At 37.8% G+C, this 22,296-nt stretch overlaps 2 protein-coding genes across 4 annotated transcripts in view; both read left to right on the plus strand.

Moving 5' to 3' along the window:
• The window catches only part of ltbp1 (latent transforming growth factor beta binding protein 1), a 122,029-nt gene extending 104,007 nt beyond the window's left edge, over window positions 1-18,022 (plus strand). For both annotated transcript variants that reach the window (XM_065245005.2, XM_065245006.2), the window contains 9 exons: window positions 756-896; window positions 4,425-4,586; window positions 4,667-4,759; window positions 9,038-9,166; window positions 10,165-10,302; window positions 12,297-12,464; window positions 12,606-12,800; window positions 13,366-13,515; window positions 16,719-18,022. In XM_065245005.2, the coding sequence (XP_065101077.2) occupies window positions 756-896; window positions 4,425-4,586; window positions 4,667-4,759; window positions 9,038-9,166; window positions 10,165-10,302; window positions 12,297-12,464; window positions 12,606-12,800; window positions 13,366-13,515; window positions 16,719-16,891 (1,349 nt within the window). In that variant the 3' untranslated portion in view covers window positions 16,892-18,022. The remainder of the gene's footprint in view (window positions 1-755; window positions 897-4,424; window positions 4,587-4,666; window positions 4,760-9,037; window positions 9,167-10,164; window positions 10,303-12,296; window positions 12,465-12,605; window positions 12,801-13,365; window positions 13,516-16,718) is intronic.
• Window positions 18,023-20,216: 2,194 nt separating this feature from the next.
• The window catches only part of rasgrp3 (RAS guanyl releasing protein 3 (calcium and DAG-regulated)), a 39,621-nt gene continuing 37,541 nt past the window's right edge, over window positions 20,217-22,296 (plus strand). Inside the window, exons 1-2 of one of the 2 annotated variants that reach the window (XM_065245009.2) lie at window positions 20,217-20,262; window positions 20,397-20,481. The gene's annotated coding sequence lies outside the window, so the exon portion shown is untranslated. Of the gene's footprint in view, window positions 20,263-20,359; window positions 20,482-22,296 lie in introns of both variants that reach the window. The other variant, XM_065245008.2, reaches the window with a different exon arrangement.

A 22,296-nucleotide genomic window follows, 5' to 3' on the forward strand; every position in this document is an offset into this window, starting at 1 on the left:
AGAGTTGTTGAATGTTAAAATAAGGTGAATTAAATAAAAATTAAGGAACACCCTAGATCTGTTTTTTCGCACTTCTTTATTCTTTTTTTATGTATTATAGAAGTATCGGATCGGGACTCTATATCGGTAGATACTCAAAATCAAATGACTCGGACTCAAGGGCAAAAAATGAATTGTGCTAAGCTATGCTAAAAGTGGTACCGCCAGACCCGGAGATCAGCTGAATGGATTTCAAACTATCAGCTAACCTTAAAAACGTACAGCACTAACGGTACATTCAAATGGGGCGACATCATTAACGCATCTCATTTACTATTAATGGGTGACGTCATCAGTTCCCAAACTGAATTGAGGATCCGTCAACGTTGCGTCACTGACATTGCTTGTGGCAGAAGTTGAACATTTCTGAACTTTTCAAGCGCCAATGCGTGCGTCAGCCAATCAGATCACCTTATGCACAGTACCTAGTGCGAGCCATTTAATTATGTTTACGCAAGATCGGAGCATGTGTTGGGGCCACTGTGATTGGCTGTTGGGCTCGCTTCAGACAATTGCTTTCGCATGTGTGAATGTACCGTAACCTTGGTCCTATGACATCATCAGTTAAGAAAAGCATTGGTATGATATCTTAAGAGCGTTGACACATTTAAGCTCTCACTAACTGCTACAGCTGAATATGCCTTCAGAAAACATTTCATTTCAGGAGTTTAGATTGTATCTGTGGTTCAATAATAAAAATGTGTTATTTTTTTCAGATGTGAACGAGTGTGAACTGCTCAGTGATGTGTGCGGTGAGGCATTCTGTGAGAACCAAGAAGGATCCTACCTGTGTTTGTGTCGGGATGAGACTCAAGAATTCCACTCAATGTCTGGCAAATGCTTCTCTACACCCCCAGGTAATGCAGTAGTCTACTGTGATCTACCACACCTAAAACAGACCAACCACAGCAAATCTAATGTAAATCACACCCAGACTGCTCACACCTATATGTAATCACTTTAAACCAAAAAATACACCTTTACTTTACCCTCCTTCTCTCGGCCTAATTTTGATAATGTAAAATAAATCGCAATGCATTGACCAACTAAACTAAAGGACTTTTCAAACTTGAAATAATTAACCCCGGGTTATTCTAAACCCCAGATTAACGGAATCCTGGGTTATCTGTTTCGTTTTTCAACCTGTTTCATTTGCATATATGCGGTGTCAACATTCATGATTGCATAAAAACAATGTAACCACTTTAAATAAACCACTTGTGGGCAGCTCCACGGTTTGAGCCTTGGCAAGGTCAGGTGCAGGCCTTTCTGTGTGTAGTTTGCATGTTCTGCCTGTGTCAGCGTGGGTTTACTCCGGGTATTCCGGTTTCCTCCCACAGGCCAAAAACGTCCAAGTTAGGTAAACTGGAGATTTCCCCCAACTTGTGTGGTTCAACTTGTGTATGTATTAACCAGTTCTCGCCATGAATATAGCCATAGATTTTAGAATGGCCTAAAGAAATAAAGAAGAAGAAAGACATAACTGCTTGTCTCGTGCCTCCGTGTCAGTAACAGAACAGGTCACAACGTAAATCTCTCTTGGCTGTTTTAAGATTCCTGGGATGTCATTTTTATGCCAATTGGAGATGTTTTCAGTACACAGACCGTGATATGATACATGCTCTTCAGTTTCTGATTGGCTGTCCATTGCAAAGCATCGAGTCATAACATTCTAACCCTGCTTAATTTTATTCTAACCCCAATTCTTAGTTACAAGTGTGAAACGCTCCTTAACCTAGGGTTAAAAAGCAGGGTTTAAAACCGATAACCCAGAGTTAAGCACAGTTGGAAAAGCCCTCGAGGATACTATAAATTGTCACACTTGTAGACTAGATATACCCAGCTGACACACATTTTTTTTGATAATAGGCTCATTTTCCACCTCCCCTAGAGTTAAACATTTGATTTTTACAGTTTTGGAATCCATTCAGCTGATCTCTGGGTCTGGCGATACCACTTTTAGCGTAGCTTATCATAATTCATTAAATCTTATTAGACCATTAGCATTGCCCTCAAAAATAATCAAAAAGGTTAGATATTTTCCTATTCACAACTTTTTTCCCCGTCTGTATTATGGTGCGTTTACACCAACCACGTCTCAGGTGTCAAAATCGTCTACCGTGCCTAGTTTGCCGCTTGAACAGTTTGAATGCATTTGACGCGGGTCAGAGGCAAAATCCGCTTTGTGTGGGAGGGCCAAGTGCTATGTGGTTGTCTGTTTGCAAGTTGACTTATGTTGATTGTGCATTTATCAAGAGAGTTATCAGTTTGTATTTGGTAACGTTACTATAGGGGGAAAATAAACGGCGCGGGTCGATAAACGGCGCGGGTCGATAAACGTCACGTGACTCAAAAGTGAAGTGTGCATTACAACTTACCAGGTTGCCCAAAGTCCTCACTGACACTCTTCCAAGCGAGGTCCTTTTTATTCCTGTCTCCTCTATAAAAATAAGAACTTGTGTCGTATAGCATCGGGTGACTGCTTACGGACAATATCAAGCATTGGTTGAATGAGTGGCTCCGGGCGGGGCTGCCACCACAGCAGCAAGCAGGCTCCTGATTGGTTAACGTGGCGCGAAATTCCACCAAAGTTAAAATGTTTCAACTCGGGCGTCAGCCGCAAATTCGCGTGAGCCGCAAAATGCATAAATAGCACCATTCGCGCGTACTGTGCACACCGGTCAATTCGCGCCTTTCGCACGAGCTAGAAGTGTGAATGAGGCGGAAACGCCTCTTCCGCGCCGCGGGACCTCCAGATGCGCGTCTTCACATTGACTTAACATTGAAATCACTCGCGCTTCACGCCTCTACCGCGGTAGGTGTAAAAGCAGCATTAGTACACAATGTAACTACAGAAGTGTCAAGTTTTAAATAGGAAAAATATCGAAACTATTTGGTCATTTTGTAATGCGATGCTAATGGTCTAATCAGATTCAATGAATAATGCTAAGCAATGCGAAAAGTGGTACCACCAGACCCAGGGAGATCCGCTGAATGGATTCCCAAATGGTAAAAATCAAATGTTAAACTCTAGGGGAGCTGGAAAATTAGCATATTTTAAAAAATGTGTGTCCCTTTAAATATTTGGTAGTTCTCTCGTATTCTTCAACCACAAGTTTCCAAAAATCCACATAGGATTCAATGTGTTACACAACCCAAACATTCAACCCAGTTCTACCATTACATCACAGATGATGTAGCCCTTTGTGTAGCCCCTGTCCTCCTCCAGCTAAAATCACCTTGTACACAAATCGATTCTGAAGCTCTTCACGTTTTAATCTCAGTCGTGGTGATCTTCTGGTGCAACAGGACATTAACTTCCTATCATCAGGGTCCAGCTCAGTGTTGAACAGAGGGAGGCTGGGCGTGATGAATGGAGCTTGTAAAGGATCTGGCAGAAGAGAAATGAGATTCAGCCTGAGGATTACAGAGGACCAAAGCACCATGAGTCCCAAAGCACAGGCAAAATGTCCCAGAAGAAGCTCCTACGCTATGATATAAGACTGCTAATAGAGATATGTAGTGAAAGGCCCAATAAGTTATCTCTGTTTGAAAGTCTAGTTAGCTCATCTTCTGATTGTAAATGTAATTGGTATGTTGGTGATATTTTAGCCTTACTCCTTTTATTTATTCTCACAGTGAATTGTCCAGCAGTGTTTAATTGCACATTTACTAAACAAATACCTCATAAAAAATAGGTAGTGGTACAACTGTGACTTCACAGAGTTGTTTGCAGAAAAACAAGCAGACTAGAGAAGATCAGGCAACTTCAGACTCTGCTATCAGCAGAAGGGTTTAGGGTTTAAGAGTTGGCACTGGCTAGATTGAAATCAATTTGTTCCTCTAATGCTCCAATAGAAGAACATGTTGAGATAGAGAACAGTTTCGATCAGATCTGTGGGTGTGTGATTGGCTACACACCAGCTGTGCCTGGAAGATCAAGTAACAGGAAGCATTTCCTAGATCTTATCCAACCGTTTTAGTTAAGGACTTTTGTTCAAACCCACCTACAGTAATTCTTCTCCTCCATAAAACCACTGAGTTAAAATATTTTTTATTTGGGTTTCACAAGTACCCCAGTGTCTGTTACCAGTACTGTAATAACTGATATAGCAGTAAACACCATAAAACTAGTAGCACAATAGTAATATGGACGACACATAAAAAAGTGCTCTCTAATGTCGTGTGCTATACCTTCATTTTCGGGTGCCCGCTATGGCAGTGAAGTGTTAAATTTATTCATTGATACTTTACCGCACTTCTGTTTTGCTGTTTTTGTTTCTGTGTTTATAATGTTGAGTCAAACAAACATGATTAAAAATAATAAAAATAAAAAAGATGCAGACGTGAGCTCCTCGTAAATGTTTGTCCTCTTGTACCCGCAGCACCGTCGGTGGAGAAGAAGGAGTGCTACTACAACCTGAACGATGAGAATCTGTGTGAAAATGTGCTGGCCAGCAGTATGACTAAAGAGGAATGCTGCTGTACACTGGGAGCAGGATGGGGGGACAACTGTGAGGTCCATCCCTGCCCCATACCGGGAACAGGTACTAAATAAAACGTTAAACACCGTATACAACTGCACACAACAGACTCTTAAAATAAATACCGACCCTCTGTCATGCAGATCAGTTCTCTCAGATGTGTCCTGCGGGCAAGGGTAACGTTCCTACCGGAGAGTCTGTGATTCCTGGAGCTAGTTTAGCAGAACGCTATAAAGGTAACTGTGACATTTTGTTGTATTTGTTTTCTCCAGCATTTTGGTACCTGACTGAGTTACTGGGTTTTATGCACCTTTTTGACACTTGGTAATGTGTAAGGGCAGTACCAAACATGTATTAGCATCCAACCTACATATGCTCAAACACACACATACACACACAGGCTCAGTCTGTTTCCAAGTGTAGACACCTCAGTCACAGGGCCGGTTTAATGCATCAATTTTATTTATGAATGCAGTGAACATGTGGTTTCTCCTGGACTGGTGGCAGCGTGGGTGAATGTGATGTGGTCTGAATGTGTGCATGTGGGTTTGTGTGGAATTCTTATAGATGGCACATTTCTAAAAAATAAACACTAACCAGAGCAAAAGCCTTATGCTACCTTATTGGAAAGTCTATATGTAGCCAAATGCATGCCATGTGTAGGTGTGGTCATTTCTGAAAAACACCTGTGAATAGCTATTTCATGTAGAAAACAGTTGTAAAGAACAACAAATATGTTTTGTATCCTTCACTGTTTAAAAATTATTTGCTGCCTGTTTTTTGTTAAATCAACTCAACAAGTCATGTCAACTTACTATTATTTATCTCGACTACAGTTGAGTTGTTATAACTACTTATAAAATAACATTTACTTTTTTTAACTATATTTTATAAGTTGTAGCAACTCATTTCTTGTCAACATAAATAATAGTAAGTTGACATGACTTGTAAATCTGAGTTGATTCAACAAAAAGACACTGATATCTCAAATACTAAATGCAAGGCTTCTGTTTTCAAGCACTTTAAATTATTTTTCATAGTTAGGTAAGTGCAGCTTAAAGAAGTGTCCCATCCATAATAGAGAAATGTCACATCCATAACGTTGTTTCTTCCTTATAAATGTGCACACAAAAATAAAAGAAATATTATTTGTTCTTTGAAGCGCCGTCCCTTCCTTCTTCATTTGGCAGGGAATAATTTTTTCTGGTTTGTGCATTATAATTCACAGAGTTTCTACAAAGTATGTTGTCTCACAAAAACTTGGGATCTTAATTGACCTATGGCTAAGCCACGCCCCCTCCACCTACTCGGACAAACAATCAACATTGGCAGCTGTCACAGTAGGAGACATTTCACAAGAGGAAATTAATGATTTTTGAAGACAGAAAGACTATATATCATAGTCACAAAAAGAGCTTTTACTATGCATTGGAGGCCGATAAAAAGCTTCAGCTCCAGGCAAAAATGTACAGGTCACAGTGTAAACGCAATAAACCGCATCTCTTTGCCATCATGATCAAATTAAATTTGTACAGGTCTAATTTGCATACGTTTCCAGGACAAGCCTTTTTACCATCTTTGCCAAGGGTACCTCTGTTAGTTTGGTGCTACAGTATTTACATGAATCATTCAGCACAACATTGCTATTACAAATAACATTTGTTATCTCGGTTATTTACAGATACATTAATGTAGCTAAGTGACATGTACAACGCAGCTAGAAGCTAACGTTAAGGTTTTCTACTGTTAGGCTAACATTACGTTAGAGATGTTAACAATAATGTTAAAATTATGTTGTTGACTTACTGTGGGTTTGCACCAGATGCGAGTTCAACGATTTGCGCGAGTAGATTACATACAAAATCAATGCAAAGACGCCATCAGATGCGTCCTCGCGATGAAAACACGCGCTATTCGCCTCAAACGCGTCTTCGGCCAAGTTGAAAATATTCAACTCCAGCGAAAAATGCGCATGACACGAAGTTAAATCCCGCAAGTAATCTAGAGCGAGCAACGCAATGCGATTGCACAGTACACTTCGCGTTTGGTGTAAACCCAGAGTTAGGGTTAGGCGTTTGGGGGCGTGGCTTATCCATAGGTCAATTGTCACAACAATAACAGGTATATTTCCCTTGTCTATAAGTGAAAACATGAGTATAGAGCGATATTTTTCTGATGTCTAGACTCTGGAATTGTCTGAAAAATATAAACAGATGGTTCAGGATATTGATAATATATAGATTTTAGATTAGATTTTAATTTTTGACTGAAAATGTCACATCATTGCTCAAATGCATGTAATTCGTGAATGGTTATTTTGGACACAAAAAAATTAAAATGTATCAAATAGCCCTTGACTTGCCTTGTGTTTAAATTGTATTTATGAAATGTGACCCTGGACCACAATCATAAGGGTCAATTTTTTGAAATTGAGATTTATACATCATCTGAAAGCTGAATAAATAAGCTTTCCATTAATATGATTTGTTAGGACAATATTCGGTCATACAACTATTAGAGAAAAATTGTCCAAATGAAGTCCTAAGCAACACTTATTACTAATAATAATTTTTTTGCCATATATACGGTAGAAAATTAACAAAATATCTTGATAGAACATGATCTCTTTACTAGGGCTGGGTATCGATTCAGATGTTTACTAGGGCTGGGTATCGATTCAGAATTCGATTTCGATTCATAAGCTATCGGTTCATACCTGTCAAGTTTTGGATTTGAAAATAAGGGAAATTTTCCAGCGCCCACCGCGAACAGTCCAACCACAAACCCAAACAAGCTCTAGTATTCCTTACATTTTAAGACTGGTGAGGGCCGGATAATATTTTTTAAACCTTAGTGCTGATAATTGTGTTAAAATTAACTAAACAAACTAATTCATTAGCAAGAAAACTAGTGAAACACACAGCTCTGTGAAAACTACATTTCATAAGTCACACTCATACTGTACATACTATACACACAAATTTGCATCTGTACAAAACCCAATGGCCTTAGTTTGAAAAGCCTTATTTTAACTTATTTTGCATTATACCTTAATGCCAAAATTATTTATAAACCATTCACTTTTCTTTGTAACGAGAACAGTCATTTAGAAAATGAAAATGCTAGATGGGGCAGTGGCCCAAACCAAAAAAGGGCACTATGGGGGTGGTACTATTAGTATGGTTTTAATAGTATTATAAATAAATGATGTGTTACTATATTACTAGCATCAATTTAGACAAGTGATTCCAAGTGATTATAATGGGAAAATATAATAACAGGAATTAAAGTGTGACATAGATATTCAATATGATTTACCTGCTGGCTTGATGGAGCTTTGAATCAATGTTTGCAATGTTGAACTGCCCCAGCCTCCCTTTCCGTTCTCTGTCTTTATTTTGTGAAGGCATTGGTGTTTTTGGTATTTTTTTGTCTACAAAGTGTGCCAACAACAGCAAATTTAGTGTTTATGTTAACTTAGATCTGACCGGGAACATGTAATTCATTAGACAAGCATTGTAACGATAATAATGTGGATATTTTGTTGCTGTTTGCTTGCTAACTTGTTAGCACTTTTAGAACACCGACAGCAAATCATTAACCAAAGAAATACATAAACAAACTTCCAAATTAGTAATTCTGCGGTTTAACAACTGATATATTATGTAATAAATCTACCTGTTAATGCAACAAACTTCAGACAGAAACTGTCGTCTTCCGATGCTGCGGAGCGGGTGGGAAAACACGAAGTGGATTAGCGGAATCAGTGGATCTTTAGCGATCTGGTATTGGGAATGTTTTTTATTACTCCGCCCGGGCATTATTATTTTTGTAATAACGCAGGTTAAAATACGGGAGATTTACGGGAAAATACTAATACGGGAGGACGGCGGGAAAGAAGGGTAAAATACGGGACTTTCCCGGCCAAAACGGGATACTTGACAGGTATGTATCGGTTCGATTCTCGGTTCGATTCCAATTCTCTGACCGGTTTTTATACTTGATTCTCGATTCTACTTAATGAATATAGATTTAATACAAATACTTTATAGCATAAGTTTACAAGTGGGTAATTAATAAAAAAAAATTAAGAGCCACCAACCTGTATATTACACTTTTTTATTTTAGGTACACTTGGGTACATTAAAACAGAACCCATCTCTAATTTTCAAATGCATACAATTATGTTAGATACAATACAATTTTGATGCAAGATGAAAAAATGTATGCTGAAAAAAGTCAAAACATTCGCATTCCTTGATCAAACAGGATCAGGTTATTTTTAATCGACTATGTTAAAAAAAAAAAAAAACGATTAATTGAAAAAAATGTTTTTTGGCCCAGCCCTAATCTTTACTTAATTTCCCAATGATTTTTTGCTTTAAAAAAATCAATAATTTTGACCCATACCATGTATCGTTGGGAATTGCTACAAATATACCTGTGCGACTGTTTTTGTGGTCAAGGTTCACAAATAATGAAAAAGTGTTTTGTTGTGTGTGTGCGTTTTGTAGATGCAGATGAATGCGTGCTCTTTGGAGAGGAGATTTGCAAAGATGGCTTTTGTCTCAACACCCCTGGTGGGTACGAATGTTACTGCAAGGCCGGGCTTTACTACGATGAGAACAAACTGCAATGTATTGGTAAGGTCCAAATCTTAATGTGCATGCAGTCACTGTACAACTTTGAAATTCTGTCTCTTAACTATCTTGCATGTCTCTCATATGCTGTTGTCCTTTTTTAGTTTATGTAGCTCTTTCGTCACAATTCAATGTTGCATGCAGAACCAAACCAGTTATCATTTGGAATTATTTTTATTTCACAAATTTCAGAAACATTTCATTTCAGTTACACAAGCATTTACACGAGCTTTACTAATAGGTTTTGCTATTTATAACATAAACGTTTGCTTGTGATGTTTGCTTTCACTGTGTTCTTTTGTTGGTTTGGAATGACAGAGACCTGCTTGTATGTGTCAGTGTGTGAGAGGTGAGGTTCTGAATGGATGGCGTGTATGTAAATTCGGCTTAGTTTGGCTCACCGTAATCCCAAACGATTTAAATTTAGAGTTTTAAACCTGCTGAAGCTTGTGGCCTGTGGTCAAATCATGTGTGCAGCGTGATCGCAACTTACGTGTGAATATGTGAGCTGAGACAAAGGGCAGAAACATGCGTCTGGTCGGGACAACGCAGCAGTAACCATCCTGACCGCTTTCTGCCTGCCTAAACACACACACACTTGCACACAAACCACAAGCCTACGGTCATGGAGTCTCACCCAGATGCACTGCCTTAATACCGCCACACCCCAGACTGTACACACACTCAATGTAGCCACAATCATTTCTTTTCCAACAACCAATTATGCATCTTTACACACACACACACACACACACACACACACACACACACACGCATGCACACACACACACACACACGTTATACTGTGGTTATGCACATGTTTCACTATACATACTGTTTTTATCTGTGTGTTTCTGCACACATTGACTCTGTATATTATCTGTATGTTCTCTCTCTCTCTCTCTCTCTCTCTCTCTCTCTCTCTCTCTCTCTCTCTCTCTCTCTCTCTCTCTCTCTCTCTCTCTCTCTCTCTCTCTCCTCTCTCTCTCTCGGCTCAACAGACACTGATGAATGTGAGGATGAGTCTAACTGTATAGATGGTCAATGTTTAAACTCATATGGTTCATATCAGTGTTTCTGCAATCCTCCGCTGGTTCTCGCACACGACGGCAATCACTGCACGTCACCAGCAATGGCAGGTAGGAGTCTAACAGCAACAGACTTACAAAATTCTCCATTCCTACATACAACACCAGTGGTCTTCACTATTTTTTTCATGAGAGACACACTGATAGGTCAATAGGAGAGCCGCCTTTACCGCAAAAGTTACATCCAGTAATAAATGGCATGACTGCTTATTAATCTGTCAATCTGTTGCAATGCAATGAATACGAGGGCGAATTATTCTTTATCATTTACCAGTCAAAATTTTAACAATATGATTTCCCTTAACCCTAATAAGACCCTTGGGGTCAATTCTACCCCCAAGCCACTTTTCTTTAGTTTAAAAACATGGTTCCCTTTATCTCAGTGGAATATGATTTTGAGACTTTTCCAGATTATCTGTCAAGATTCATATTAAAAAACTGGGCTTGATATAGTTGTTCTAAAGAGGCGTAAAAAAATTCACTTAATTTGTCCCTTTGGGGGTAAAAATGACCGCAATTGAAATGAATGGAAAATGCAAAAAAATCTGATGAATGAATTATTTGTCAAAAAAAATCAATGCATCCAGAATAAATGTGAAAATTTTAACACCGAAAGGTAGGCCTGTTACTAGAGCACAAATGTTACATAGAAAATACATGCTCAATCACACACACACGCACAAACAAACACATACTCACACACAAAGATACAGTAAGACACAGACACACACACACACACACACACACACACACACAGAAAGACAAAGTCACACACAAACACACACACCGACAGACAGACACACACTTACATCCAGTCAAATTTCTGTAGCATTTTGTAAAAACAGACATTTCAAAATGCATCAAAAACTACAAAAAATTATACTATTTGAAATAATATTTATTTTAAATGACCTTTCTAATGTTTATATAAACATAAATTCACAAAATGTATCAATAAAGTTGTGATGTTGAGCAGTTGGCCACATTCTGTGAAATGAATGGGTCTCTATGGGCCTCTGCTGGTCGAAGTGATTTATTTCCTAAACTGTAACCATAAAACAAAAAGTTTTTTTTTCTAAACACCAAATGGCTGAATTCAACACATAACATCTAGATCAATATCTAAAAACAATTTAAATCAAATTTAGATCATAATTTATGTGAATTTTTCATAAAAATTTGATATTTTTCACGCAAGCTAATGGTGTAGTTGAGGAATTGAGTGGTAAACGGGTATAAAAGTACTTCATATCTCCCAAAACACAGCATTAATGTATAGACAGGAAGTAAATTAAAAAAATGAATTTTATATATTTTTTGTAATCACTCTTTTAATCTCTGGGGTCATTTTTCCCCCAAGGGACTATAACGTATACAGGAAAATAGGGTCTCATGAGGGTTAATGACAAAAACTGGATTTTATGCTAAGCCTTCTTATGATATGCGTAGGCAGTGCCACTAGGGGCTCACCTTTCTCTTAATTTTATACAGAAAAGATTGGCAAGAGGTATGCGCGAGAGCAGTTCGAAAGCATAACAAGCACTGTACTTTGATGTCATATGACAATTGCTTTGTGCAAGCTCTACATACGATTAAACACCGTTATCGACGTTTGTCTTGATGTAATGGGTATATGTAATGTAAGTTTGTGTCTGGAGCAGAAAAGACAGAAAAAGCGCATGCTTGCTTGATCATATCACCGTATTATTTACTGCCATGCGAGCCAGAAATTAAAGCTTGCCGAGCCAAGGTCTATCAAACCTATCAAACTCGCACCAAAAACTGCTTATATTTATGTTGTGAAACCCTACACTTTACATGCTACATTTTTGAGGTCATAAAAAAGTCGCCTTTATTGCTTGTATCAATCACAATTTTATTTGGTGCCATAGTGCCATCTAGTGGGCACTTAGTATAAGCACTGCTGTTTCCTTCCAGTTTGCATTTTATCCTTCACCAACCATGATTAAGACTTATTTCTAGAATCTCCAGGTGTTTTTTCTTAATGTGAAGGTCAGATAGATAAAGTTGTTGTGTTTTTTCAGGACAAACAGAAGCAGATGTGTATGAAGGTATTTGCTGGGAGACGGTGACAGAACAGCTCACCTGTACCAAGCCCATAGCCAACATACAAACCACATTCTCAGAGTGCTGCTGTTTATACGGCGATGCCTGGGGGATGGACTGCGCTCTCTGCCCCCAAAAAGATACAGGTACAGTATTATATTCCTAAAGAGTATGCAGCTATTACACACATACATTACAGATTGTTTAAAAGCAGCTTCACAGTAATAAACAGCAGAGTAAATTGAGTAGTAAACTGATTTACTTTTTCCTCTTTCACCGTGATTTAGAGGCCTATGCCACTATGTGTAATATACGTCACCATAGTGGTCACCTTCGACCGTACGGTCGAGATGCTCTGGTCGCTGGCCCAATTCATGAGTACGAGGTGAGGCCGGAGTACGAGGTCAGGCCGGAGTACGACCCTCGACCTCTCAACCCTGACGGCACCCTGCCCCACTTTGAAGATTACGACCCTGCCAGAAGTGAGTGAAAACTTCTGTTTTATTAATCACAAAAGTGTTTTCTTCAGAATATGTTATGTTTTTATCTTTTTTTATACTGATACTTATATATAGTTGAAGATTTGATCAATTGGGTTTTTGCTAAAGATGTTTTAACATGCCCGCAGAGCGCTATCAGTTAGCATTCTCATTTATCTCAATGGCTGTTTCCCAGCCGCTGCATACATCATCCAAGCGATAAATGCCATGTGACTGATGACTCTCTGTTGGGGTCTGTATATTTAACCATTGTCCGGGCCAGAGTTGTGTTAGTAAGTGGAGCTCTGCTTTTTATCAGCCATAAATAGAGGAAAAGTCTTTTCGCTCACATAAAGTTACCAGCAGGAGTGTAACTGCCAATGCTAACCAACCAAAACTTGCTATTTAGTCTTTTATTGCCGTTCTATATTCAATTTATTGAATGACATGTAATACTGTTCTCTGTAAATGGTTAATGTCCTGCAGAGAAAGAAGAGGAACAAAATGTACCGGTAATTCCTCCATTGACTTTGGGTTGCATTAAACTTTCATTCTCTCTGTCTTTCAGGTCCTTATGATGCATTTGAAGGATTGCGAGCGGAGGAATGCGGCGTGCTTAATGGATGTGAGAATGGTCGATGCGTGCGAGTACAGGAGGGATACACCTGCGACTGCTTTGATGGATACACACTCGATATGTCCCGCATGGCCTGCGTGGGTAAGAGAAAGCAGAGTCTCACACAAATTAGTTAATGTTTTGTTTTTGTGAAAGATGGGGGAGGAATGGACACATGGATGACAGGCTAGATGTCAATTTAACACTAGTTCTGACATTTCTATTGATTTAATGTGATTTCAGCGTTGCATTTAATCATTGTACAGCGTGTCCATTTAGCCTAGCACCATTCATTCATTAGGATCCAAACAGGGATGAATTTAGAAGCCGCCAAACACTTCCATCTTTTCCCTATTTAAAGACTGTTACATGAGTAAGTATGATGGCACAAAATAAAACGTGGCGATTTTTTTAAGCAGATAAAAAATTTGAACTAAATTGTTTGGCAGAAAAGCACTTAGTTTGCAATACTTCGACATCATTACTGCCCGAGGTCGAAGTGCTGGAAACTAAGTGCACTTACTCAACTACTCATGTAACAGTCTTTAAATAGGGAAAACATGGAAGTGTTTGGTGGCTTCTCAATTCATCCCTGTTTGGATCCTAATGAATTAATGGGGCTAGGCTAAATGGCCACACTGTACAAAGATTAAGTGCATGCATTGAGAAAAGATAGGTATGTATTAATTTGTCTAAGTTGAGGTAAGAACTAGGCATGCACCGATTCCAGGATTTGGATTCGGCCGAATACTGGGCTTTTTGAATCTTAGATTTTTTTCCACCGAACCCTAGGCTTGCGCTACGCTGGTCGACATCACACGGCCGTTGATTACACACATCGGGTGCTGATGTGGAGATAAGCTTTTTTTTTCGGTGAGCCTTAAGGGCGGTTCACATTTCATGGACGCACCTGGAAAAAACGCATCACAGCGCATTGCTTTCATTATGCATAGGCTTATGGAAATTGTCAAATTAGTTTTTCCCCACTTGTCATCCTGGCATAATGTTGCCTATCCTTTTTTACAGTTAAAATCAAACAAAATGAAAAATACACTGCTGTGGACGTTGTTTACTTCATTAATGTGTTTTACTGTGTTAATGGAATAAGGATGCGAGTAGGATTTGGTATTCGGTTTTGGATTCGGCCGAATCTTAAACAGTGGATTCGGTATCCGAACCCAAAAAATCTGGATTTGGTGCATCCCTAGTAAGAACATAGTAAAATATTGAAAAACGGAGGTGTTTTCCTTTAATGGAATTTGCCAAAAATCTGTATTTTTGAATGACCTGAACCTGGGATTAAGCAGATTTTAACTGAAGGTATTTGATTAACGTAGTAAGTGCATAGATCATTTGGGTAATATCATTATCTCATTTTTTTAGGTGGCATTTAGAGGCTTTTGTATCTGAACTATCTATTAAAAATTGAATTCAAATGAGATTTTAAAAGATTTTAAATTATGTGAAATAGGTTAATTTTTGTATGTTATTTGGGCATCTTCTGTTGCATAACACACAGTAAAGGGATACAGCAACATTCCCTACCCTTTCAGGGAGAATTGAATCTTCAGTATTTGTATAGAGAGGTGGCTGGTGGGAGAGATGTTGTACTGTTCTGGACAAGTTAAACTAAACATCCAGCACTGGAAAAAAACATTTCTTTATATTTTTGTGTTTTCTAGAACCAAAACCCATTTCTTTTTTAAAAAAATCAAATACATTTACTTGATAAGCATATAAAGCTGTAAACTTTTTTCCAAAAAATAAATAAATAAATGTACAGTATCAGGAGAGAGAGAGAAATAAAAAAATCTGTGTGATTAAAGTTTATTAAATTAAGTTAAACCCTGAATCTGATTTATTTTTGTATTTTTCTTACCTCACTAACGGATATTTTTCTTGGCTTTAAGCCTAACTCACTTGATCTTGATTTTAAGATATAAAAAAACTGTGATACTATGTGAAAATGCTGCACCAAAATAAAGAAAAAGGTTCTAAAATGCATCGGCGGCTGTTGACTTCTTTCTTCAAGGGCGCTCGATGCGAAGTTCATCACAACATGTATATAGCCCGTCATGTCTGTGGTTCCTTTTTTCAAAATATGTGTTCTGCGCGTCAAGAGATCCTTTGTACATCACGTGTCTTGTCAAAATAAGTTTCTGCTGCAGATGCGTCTAATGGGTTTATGATAAAAGAGACGCTCGCTTTTGCCAGATACTCATATAATCTCATGCATAATCAGAGTTTACTGTTAAGGGAGTGTCTTGCATGTATTTTGTGAACGTGAGCGTCTCTTTTATCATAAACGGTTTTGATGCGTGTGCAGCAGGCATTTAATTTGACAAACCACGTGATGCACATGGTTCACATGACGCAACAAACACATATTTTGAAATGCAAGCAACACAAAAATTTTTTTTTTATATATAATTTTTTTTATTTTTTATTATGCACTGAATTGTAAGCTGTGCATGTGTGAAACACAATTTCATTTCTATGTAACATATAGGGGCGGTTTCCCGGAAAGGGATTAGATTAGTCCTAGACTAAAACAAATGTAAGAGCTGTCCAAACTGAAAGCAACTTGCACTGACATATCTTAAAATACATCAGTATCCTTTGTTTTACCTCAAAATGCAAGGCAGTCATGTTTTTAGTAAAGCATGTTTGTTAAAACTAGTTATATTTCATAATTAAACTAAGGCCTAGTCCTGGATTAAGATAATCCCTGTCCAGGAAGCCACCCCATAGAAGTGGCAAATAAAGCATCTATCTATTTATCTATTTTTAAATGTTAATGGTTCTTTATGGAACCGTTCAGCCAAAAACGGTTCTTCTGTGACATTGTTAAGGACCATTATTTTTTAAGAGTGTGCCCACAGGTTTACTGTACTTTATTTGGTTCACGTAATAATACACTAGCTGGGTGGGGTTTGAACCTAAAACATTATTGACCTGCAAAAAGCTCAGATCTGAGCCCCCTCTAAACACATTTGTGATGAATTAGAAAGCCGTTTGTCAGCCAGACCCCCCATTGTTGCCAAACATCAGAACCTGAAATTCTTTCCAGGAGAGTGAAAGCTGTTGTAGCAACTAAATGGCTTCGGTATTAAGATGCAACTTCCAATTGATGCCTTTGATTTTGTAATGAAATATTCAACAGAAGCACTGCTGATTTCTTACCAGAAACACATTCAAGTCTGTTTTTTTTTACACACACACAGACAGACTTATGGTGTTCTTTTACAGAATTCGAAGTATAACCATCCATTTCTTTGACACAGTATTTGTGTTTTCTGTTTCAGATATAAATGAATGCTCAGAGCTGAATTCAAAGATGTCTCTTTGCAAGAACGGAAAGTGCATCAACACGCAAGGCTCATATAAGTGCGTCTGTCTGCCAGGATTCGTCCACTCCGCCCAGCTCAACTACTGCGTAGCCCAAACACAGAAAGGAACCAGCTCAAGCAGGGAGTGAACAGCTGGGGGCGCCAGATATTACGTTTTTATTTAATCAAGGCCCATATACTCTGCACTGTATAAAAGCAAACACCCAAAATCAAGTACAAAGAAACTTTCTTACTTGAGATGAAGAGTTTAATGTGCTATCTTATGGTGTCTACAAGAGAACTGTATAAAATATTGATCTATGTAAGTTTATTATTATTTCTCTTTTAGAAAGTAGAAAGACTTTTTTATGTGTGAAGATTGGCGAGATATTTCAGAAAATTGACAAACCCTATGACCTTAAGCTGGGGGACTGCTTTATTTTACCCAGTCAAAGACACCATGCGGGTGGATATTTTACTAATGCAACGTCTAAAATCGACAAAAAACTTTTCTGAACTGAATTTTATATCAACTACTTCTCATCCCTCTCTGTTTCTCTCTCTCTCACACTCTCTCTCTCACTCTCTCTCTCTCTCTCTCTCTCTCTCTATCTATCTATCTATCTATCTATCTATCTATCTTTCCTTTGTTTCTTTCAGCTCATCTTCAAATTTTCTTAATATGGTCTTAGTGAGGTCGACCACACACACACACACACACACCTGCAATATACAGATTTACAGTAGCCTACACACACACACCTGCAGTTTACAGATTTACAGTAGCCTACTCACACACACACAACATGTTTCAGTGTTAAGTCTTTAAAATAAGCTTTTATATATGAGCTGCTTTGTATTAATGACAGATACCAGCTGATTCTTTGTGTCTGTGACGTTGGTCCACTGCAGATGTCTGCCCTGTGGAGCAGGCATTACCTTTAACCTCACGTTTCTTTTAGAAATTATTGTTATTATTATATTTCCTTGAAAAGAAAATAATAAAATGAAGTGCCTTTATGTATTTTTTTAAAAAGAACTCTTACTGCATTTTATAAAGTTGGCGAAATGTCTTGCCAAGTTGCAAAGCTGCTATTAAAACAGCCGTGGGATTTTTTTCACTCTTTCTCTCTCTCTTTCTATTGCTCTTTGTTTTTATTTTATTTTTTGTACATTTAAACTAAGAGTTGATTAAAACTATGTATTTGTAATTTGTACATGAATAACCATATTATGTATTGAAAATAAAACTTTAAATAAATCAGAAATTGTGATGTTTATACATGCTCGTGCATATTGTGTGATCTACGTTTATACTTTAATGTATATCAGTGGTTTTGGACTGTGGGTCACGATTTAAAGTGGGTGTCAGATGGAAAGTGGAAACAATGCTAAATGCAAATGAAATGCTGCTAAATATATATAATTAAGTATACACTGTATACTTAACCGTGTAAAATTAAAACCAATTCCTGCTTTTAAAAGGAACATGGTGCTTCCCACCTATTGTTGGTAGTAAAGCCTGAACATCCATTTAAACTTTGGTTTAAATAATCTTTTGTCAAAAGAATTAACGGTAACACTTTACAATATGATTTGATTTGAGTAACATTACATCACCAAAAAAATAACCATTCTGTTTAGAAAACAATAGAATTTACATATAATTGTTCTCTTCCCATAAATGATTTCATGGAAAGCATTTTTATACGCTCTGCCTGCTCATTTACCCATTTATCTTGAGCTGTAATCTTGTGTGAGAAGTCAGGTGACTCTAATGAGTCACATTAATTGTTTTTTGACAGAAACCAATGGCACAGACTATAATAGCCTTATATATCAGGGTGAGGGTTATTATGACTCATTGCTGCAGACGGGGTAGCAGGTGTGCGTTTAGTGAACTACTTCTCCTCTACCAGGAGCAGTAATTTAGGCTTAATAAAATAGCCGGGTCTCCTTCCATATTAACGTCACACTGACAAATATGATTTGTTAGGTTTCGTCATAAAATCTGTGAAGAATGATGTGTGTGCTGCATTTGCATTTATTTACCCATATATTTTTATCATACAGATGTACTATTAAGGAGCATTTGGGCCCATCTCAAGATTAAAGTCTATATTAATCCCTACTACAAAATCCAGGTAAAACCAGCATAAACTGGTAGCTGCTTTTAACAAGCTGGTGGGTCAGCTGGTCTTACAGCCTGTCCAGCTAAGTCCAGACCATCTTAAAAAGTAACAAAAACACTGCTAGACCAGCTTGCTACATTAGCAGAACCAGACAATCCCTACTAAAATATCAAGCTAAGACCAGCATAAGCTGGTGAGCTGGTTTTAGTCGGTTTTGCTGGTGTAGCAAGCTGATCTAGCGGTTTGTTGGTCACTTTTTAAGCTGGTCTAGCTGTTGGTCACTTTTTAAGCTGGACTTAGCTGGTCAGGCTTGAAAACCAGCTGACCCAACAGCTTTGCCAGGCTGGGAGAACAATCTTAAACCAGTTACTGCCTCCTTAAACCATCTTATGCTGGATTTTCAGTAGGGATAATAAGCCGTGAGACCATTTTAGAATCTTATTCTGGTTTTAGCTGTTTTTTCAGTATAGGGTATGCAAGATTTAACTAGTAGTTTTTCGAATCAAAATAAGTAAAATTACGGGAATAAAGTCGTAATATTGCAAGAATATAGCTAATATAACGAGAATAAAGTCGTGATATTTTGAGAATAAACTCAACAGAATAAGTCGTGAGGTTTTGGGAATAAAGTCATTATGTTTTGAAAAATAATGTCTAGTGCTGACCAAAGATTAATCGTGATTAATCGAATACAAAATAAAAGTGCATTTTGCCTTATAACCTATATTATGTGCGTGTACTGTGTGTAATTATTATGTATATTTAAATACACACATACATATATACATTTTAGAACATTTTTATTTATATATAAATTTTTACTGTTTATATATAAATATAAATAAATATATATACACAGCACACACTCATATATTATGCAAAAAAAAATCACATTTATTTTGTATGCGATTAATCTTTCCCCAGCACTACTCCAAACACGTTAATGTAAAAATATGACATTATTTTCGAAATATTACTACTTTAGTCTTTATTCTCGAAAATTACGCTTTTTCCTCGTTATTTTGATTTTATTCGCGAAATATTACAACTTTAATCTTGAAATTTTATTTATTTTGACTTGTCAAATCTCGCATTATAATGACTGTAATCGAGATGTTTGTTTTATTTTTTTAATTTTACCTTGGCCCTAATCGTCCTCAGTACAAAAGTGTGAAACTATATGTAACTTTTATAATATTGTTATTACTTTTATTAGCTTGTTATTATATTATTTTGTCAAATCTGCGCGCGCGCGCGTGTGTGTTGGGCTTCGTTAGATAATGATTGACGTGTGGGGAGGGAATTAGGGGCGGGACCGAATGAAAGTGTTATGAAGATCATGGGTAGTGCCAAAGAAGCAGGGGAGGAGAGAAGCAGTGTGCATCTGTGTGAGTGTGGTCAATATCACATGCTCGTCTCTTGCACACCACACTCTTGTTGATTGTGCTTTGATCTCTCACTAACTAGTTGTGTTTCGTTTGCCAGAGTCTACATACTATTTGCTTTCTTTCTACTTGTTCAGAGGGAGGCATTAACTTGCAAAGAACTACGCTGCATGATTCACACCTGTGCTGAGTCAAAAGCGCTCCACAGATCTGCACTGTCAGGTAAGATTTCATTCCTTGGAATTGATCATATGCCATAGCAATCTCTTTAACCTAACAGTTTAATACATTACCACACAAGAGCCAATCTGGTTAATATACACTGATAGGCAGTGGTTCTGTGGTTATGCGCCACCAACAGATGATAAACTGCAACATTTGCTATGGTTGTGGGGTTTATATGCTCCACACACTAAAAATGTGTGAAGTGCAGTCAGATATGATGATGTGGGTACATACTTACTTTTTACATTTACAACACCATCAACTGATTTGATGAAGGAATTTCGAGGTCACAAACTTTGTTTCTTATGGTGTGTCATTGTGTTTGTTGATAAACCAGCGAAGCAAAACACAGTTTTTCAGTTTTGACGACTATAGGCAATTTTATTAAAATGTTATTAAGAATAAAAACTGATGGGTTTGCGTGAGGTTTGGTTTAGATGTAGAGAAAAGAAAATGAGAGCCACTGTTTGAGATGACCTCATTAATGTAGCTTCAAAGGTGTTGGTGTACTGTATGTGCAAGAGAGAGAGACAAAGAGAGAGAGAGAGAGACACAGAGTGAATAGACAATGCTGCTGAATTTAGTTCATACTGCAATTTACACTAATGTTGTATAGCACAACTGAAGCTATAGTTTAGTTAAAACTCTTGTTCATAAGTCACCGGAATGGCTGTGGCCCAAGGACATCTGCGTTCCCTGATTCTCACCCTCACACACGTACACACACTGTCCCTTTGCTAAAATCTCTACCACACAGCATAAAATTAAAACAAAGTGCAATCGACTTCTAGATTTGTAGACAGTGTCTTTGTTTGAGCGTAACTCAGTTGGTAGAGCACCGTGATAGTAGCGCATAGGTCTAGTGTTTGATCTTAGGGTGCACACATAGTGATAAAAAATGAATGCACTGAGTCTGTATGTCGCTTTAACTAAGTGTCAAATGCATAAAATGTAAAGGAAAATCACACATTCATTTATAATAATTAGCTGATATATCCCTGTAGTAATTGGTGGCCTTTAGGACCCGTACAGAGTTTGTTGCATGAGTTGGTGCACAACTGTAAATAGCTCTTATGTGTTTTCCTGTGCAAGAATTAGTCAAAGAAAGCACACACATACAGTCAGTAACACAGAAACATACACCATGTGATCTGCTTGAAGGACTGTACAACTACAATATGTTTGCTGTATGTTGCAAATAACTCAACAGGAAAGCAGCTATCTAGTCAAAAATAAATGCAATGTATATTTCCAACATGATTGTGACAAATAATAGCGTGCGTGTGTTTAAGTGTAACCCTCTCTGTTCTTTAGAGGAACTTATATTCTCACATCTTTCCCTAGTGTGTGCTGATAGTTTATGGAGCATATCAGGAGTTAGTAATATTTAATCTCGGTTCACACAAACGCACACTGATTCACAGAGCTGTAGTTTCTGTAGTTACTGAGTAGCAAGTGCAGGCAGGTGTCTGTTAGATGCGTACTCCTTTCTCACTGTCTCTCTCCTCTCTTTTTCCACGGCTTGCATTTCGACTCCATCTGTCTCTATTCTGTATTTGTCTCTCCTTATCAATGTTATTTGCAGAACGGTTGTGCGCCATAGCTCCTGTTTCCAGTAAACTGCCAGGCTATTTATAGAGTACCATGAGTGTGTAGTCGTGCTCGCATGTCATTTTCTGCTTCATGTCAGAGCAACTACGGTCTGGATTTAGTATCGTACATTTTTCTTTTGTTGATGCGTCCTCAAGTATGTGCATTCAGTGACCTTAGTTTGGCTCGGCAGGACCTGTTTTGCAGTTCAGTGAATGAATA

This window comes from Paramisgurnus dabryanus, chromosome 17 (assembly GCF_030506205.2).
Source record: "Paramisgurnus dabryanus chromosome 17, PD_genome_1.1, whole genome shotgun sequence".
In the NCBI taxonomy this organism is placed as follows: domain Eukaryota; kingdom Metazoa; phylum Chordata; class Actinopteri; order Cypriniformes; family Cobitidae; genus Paramisgurnus; species Paramisgurnus dabryanus.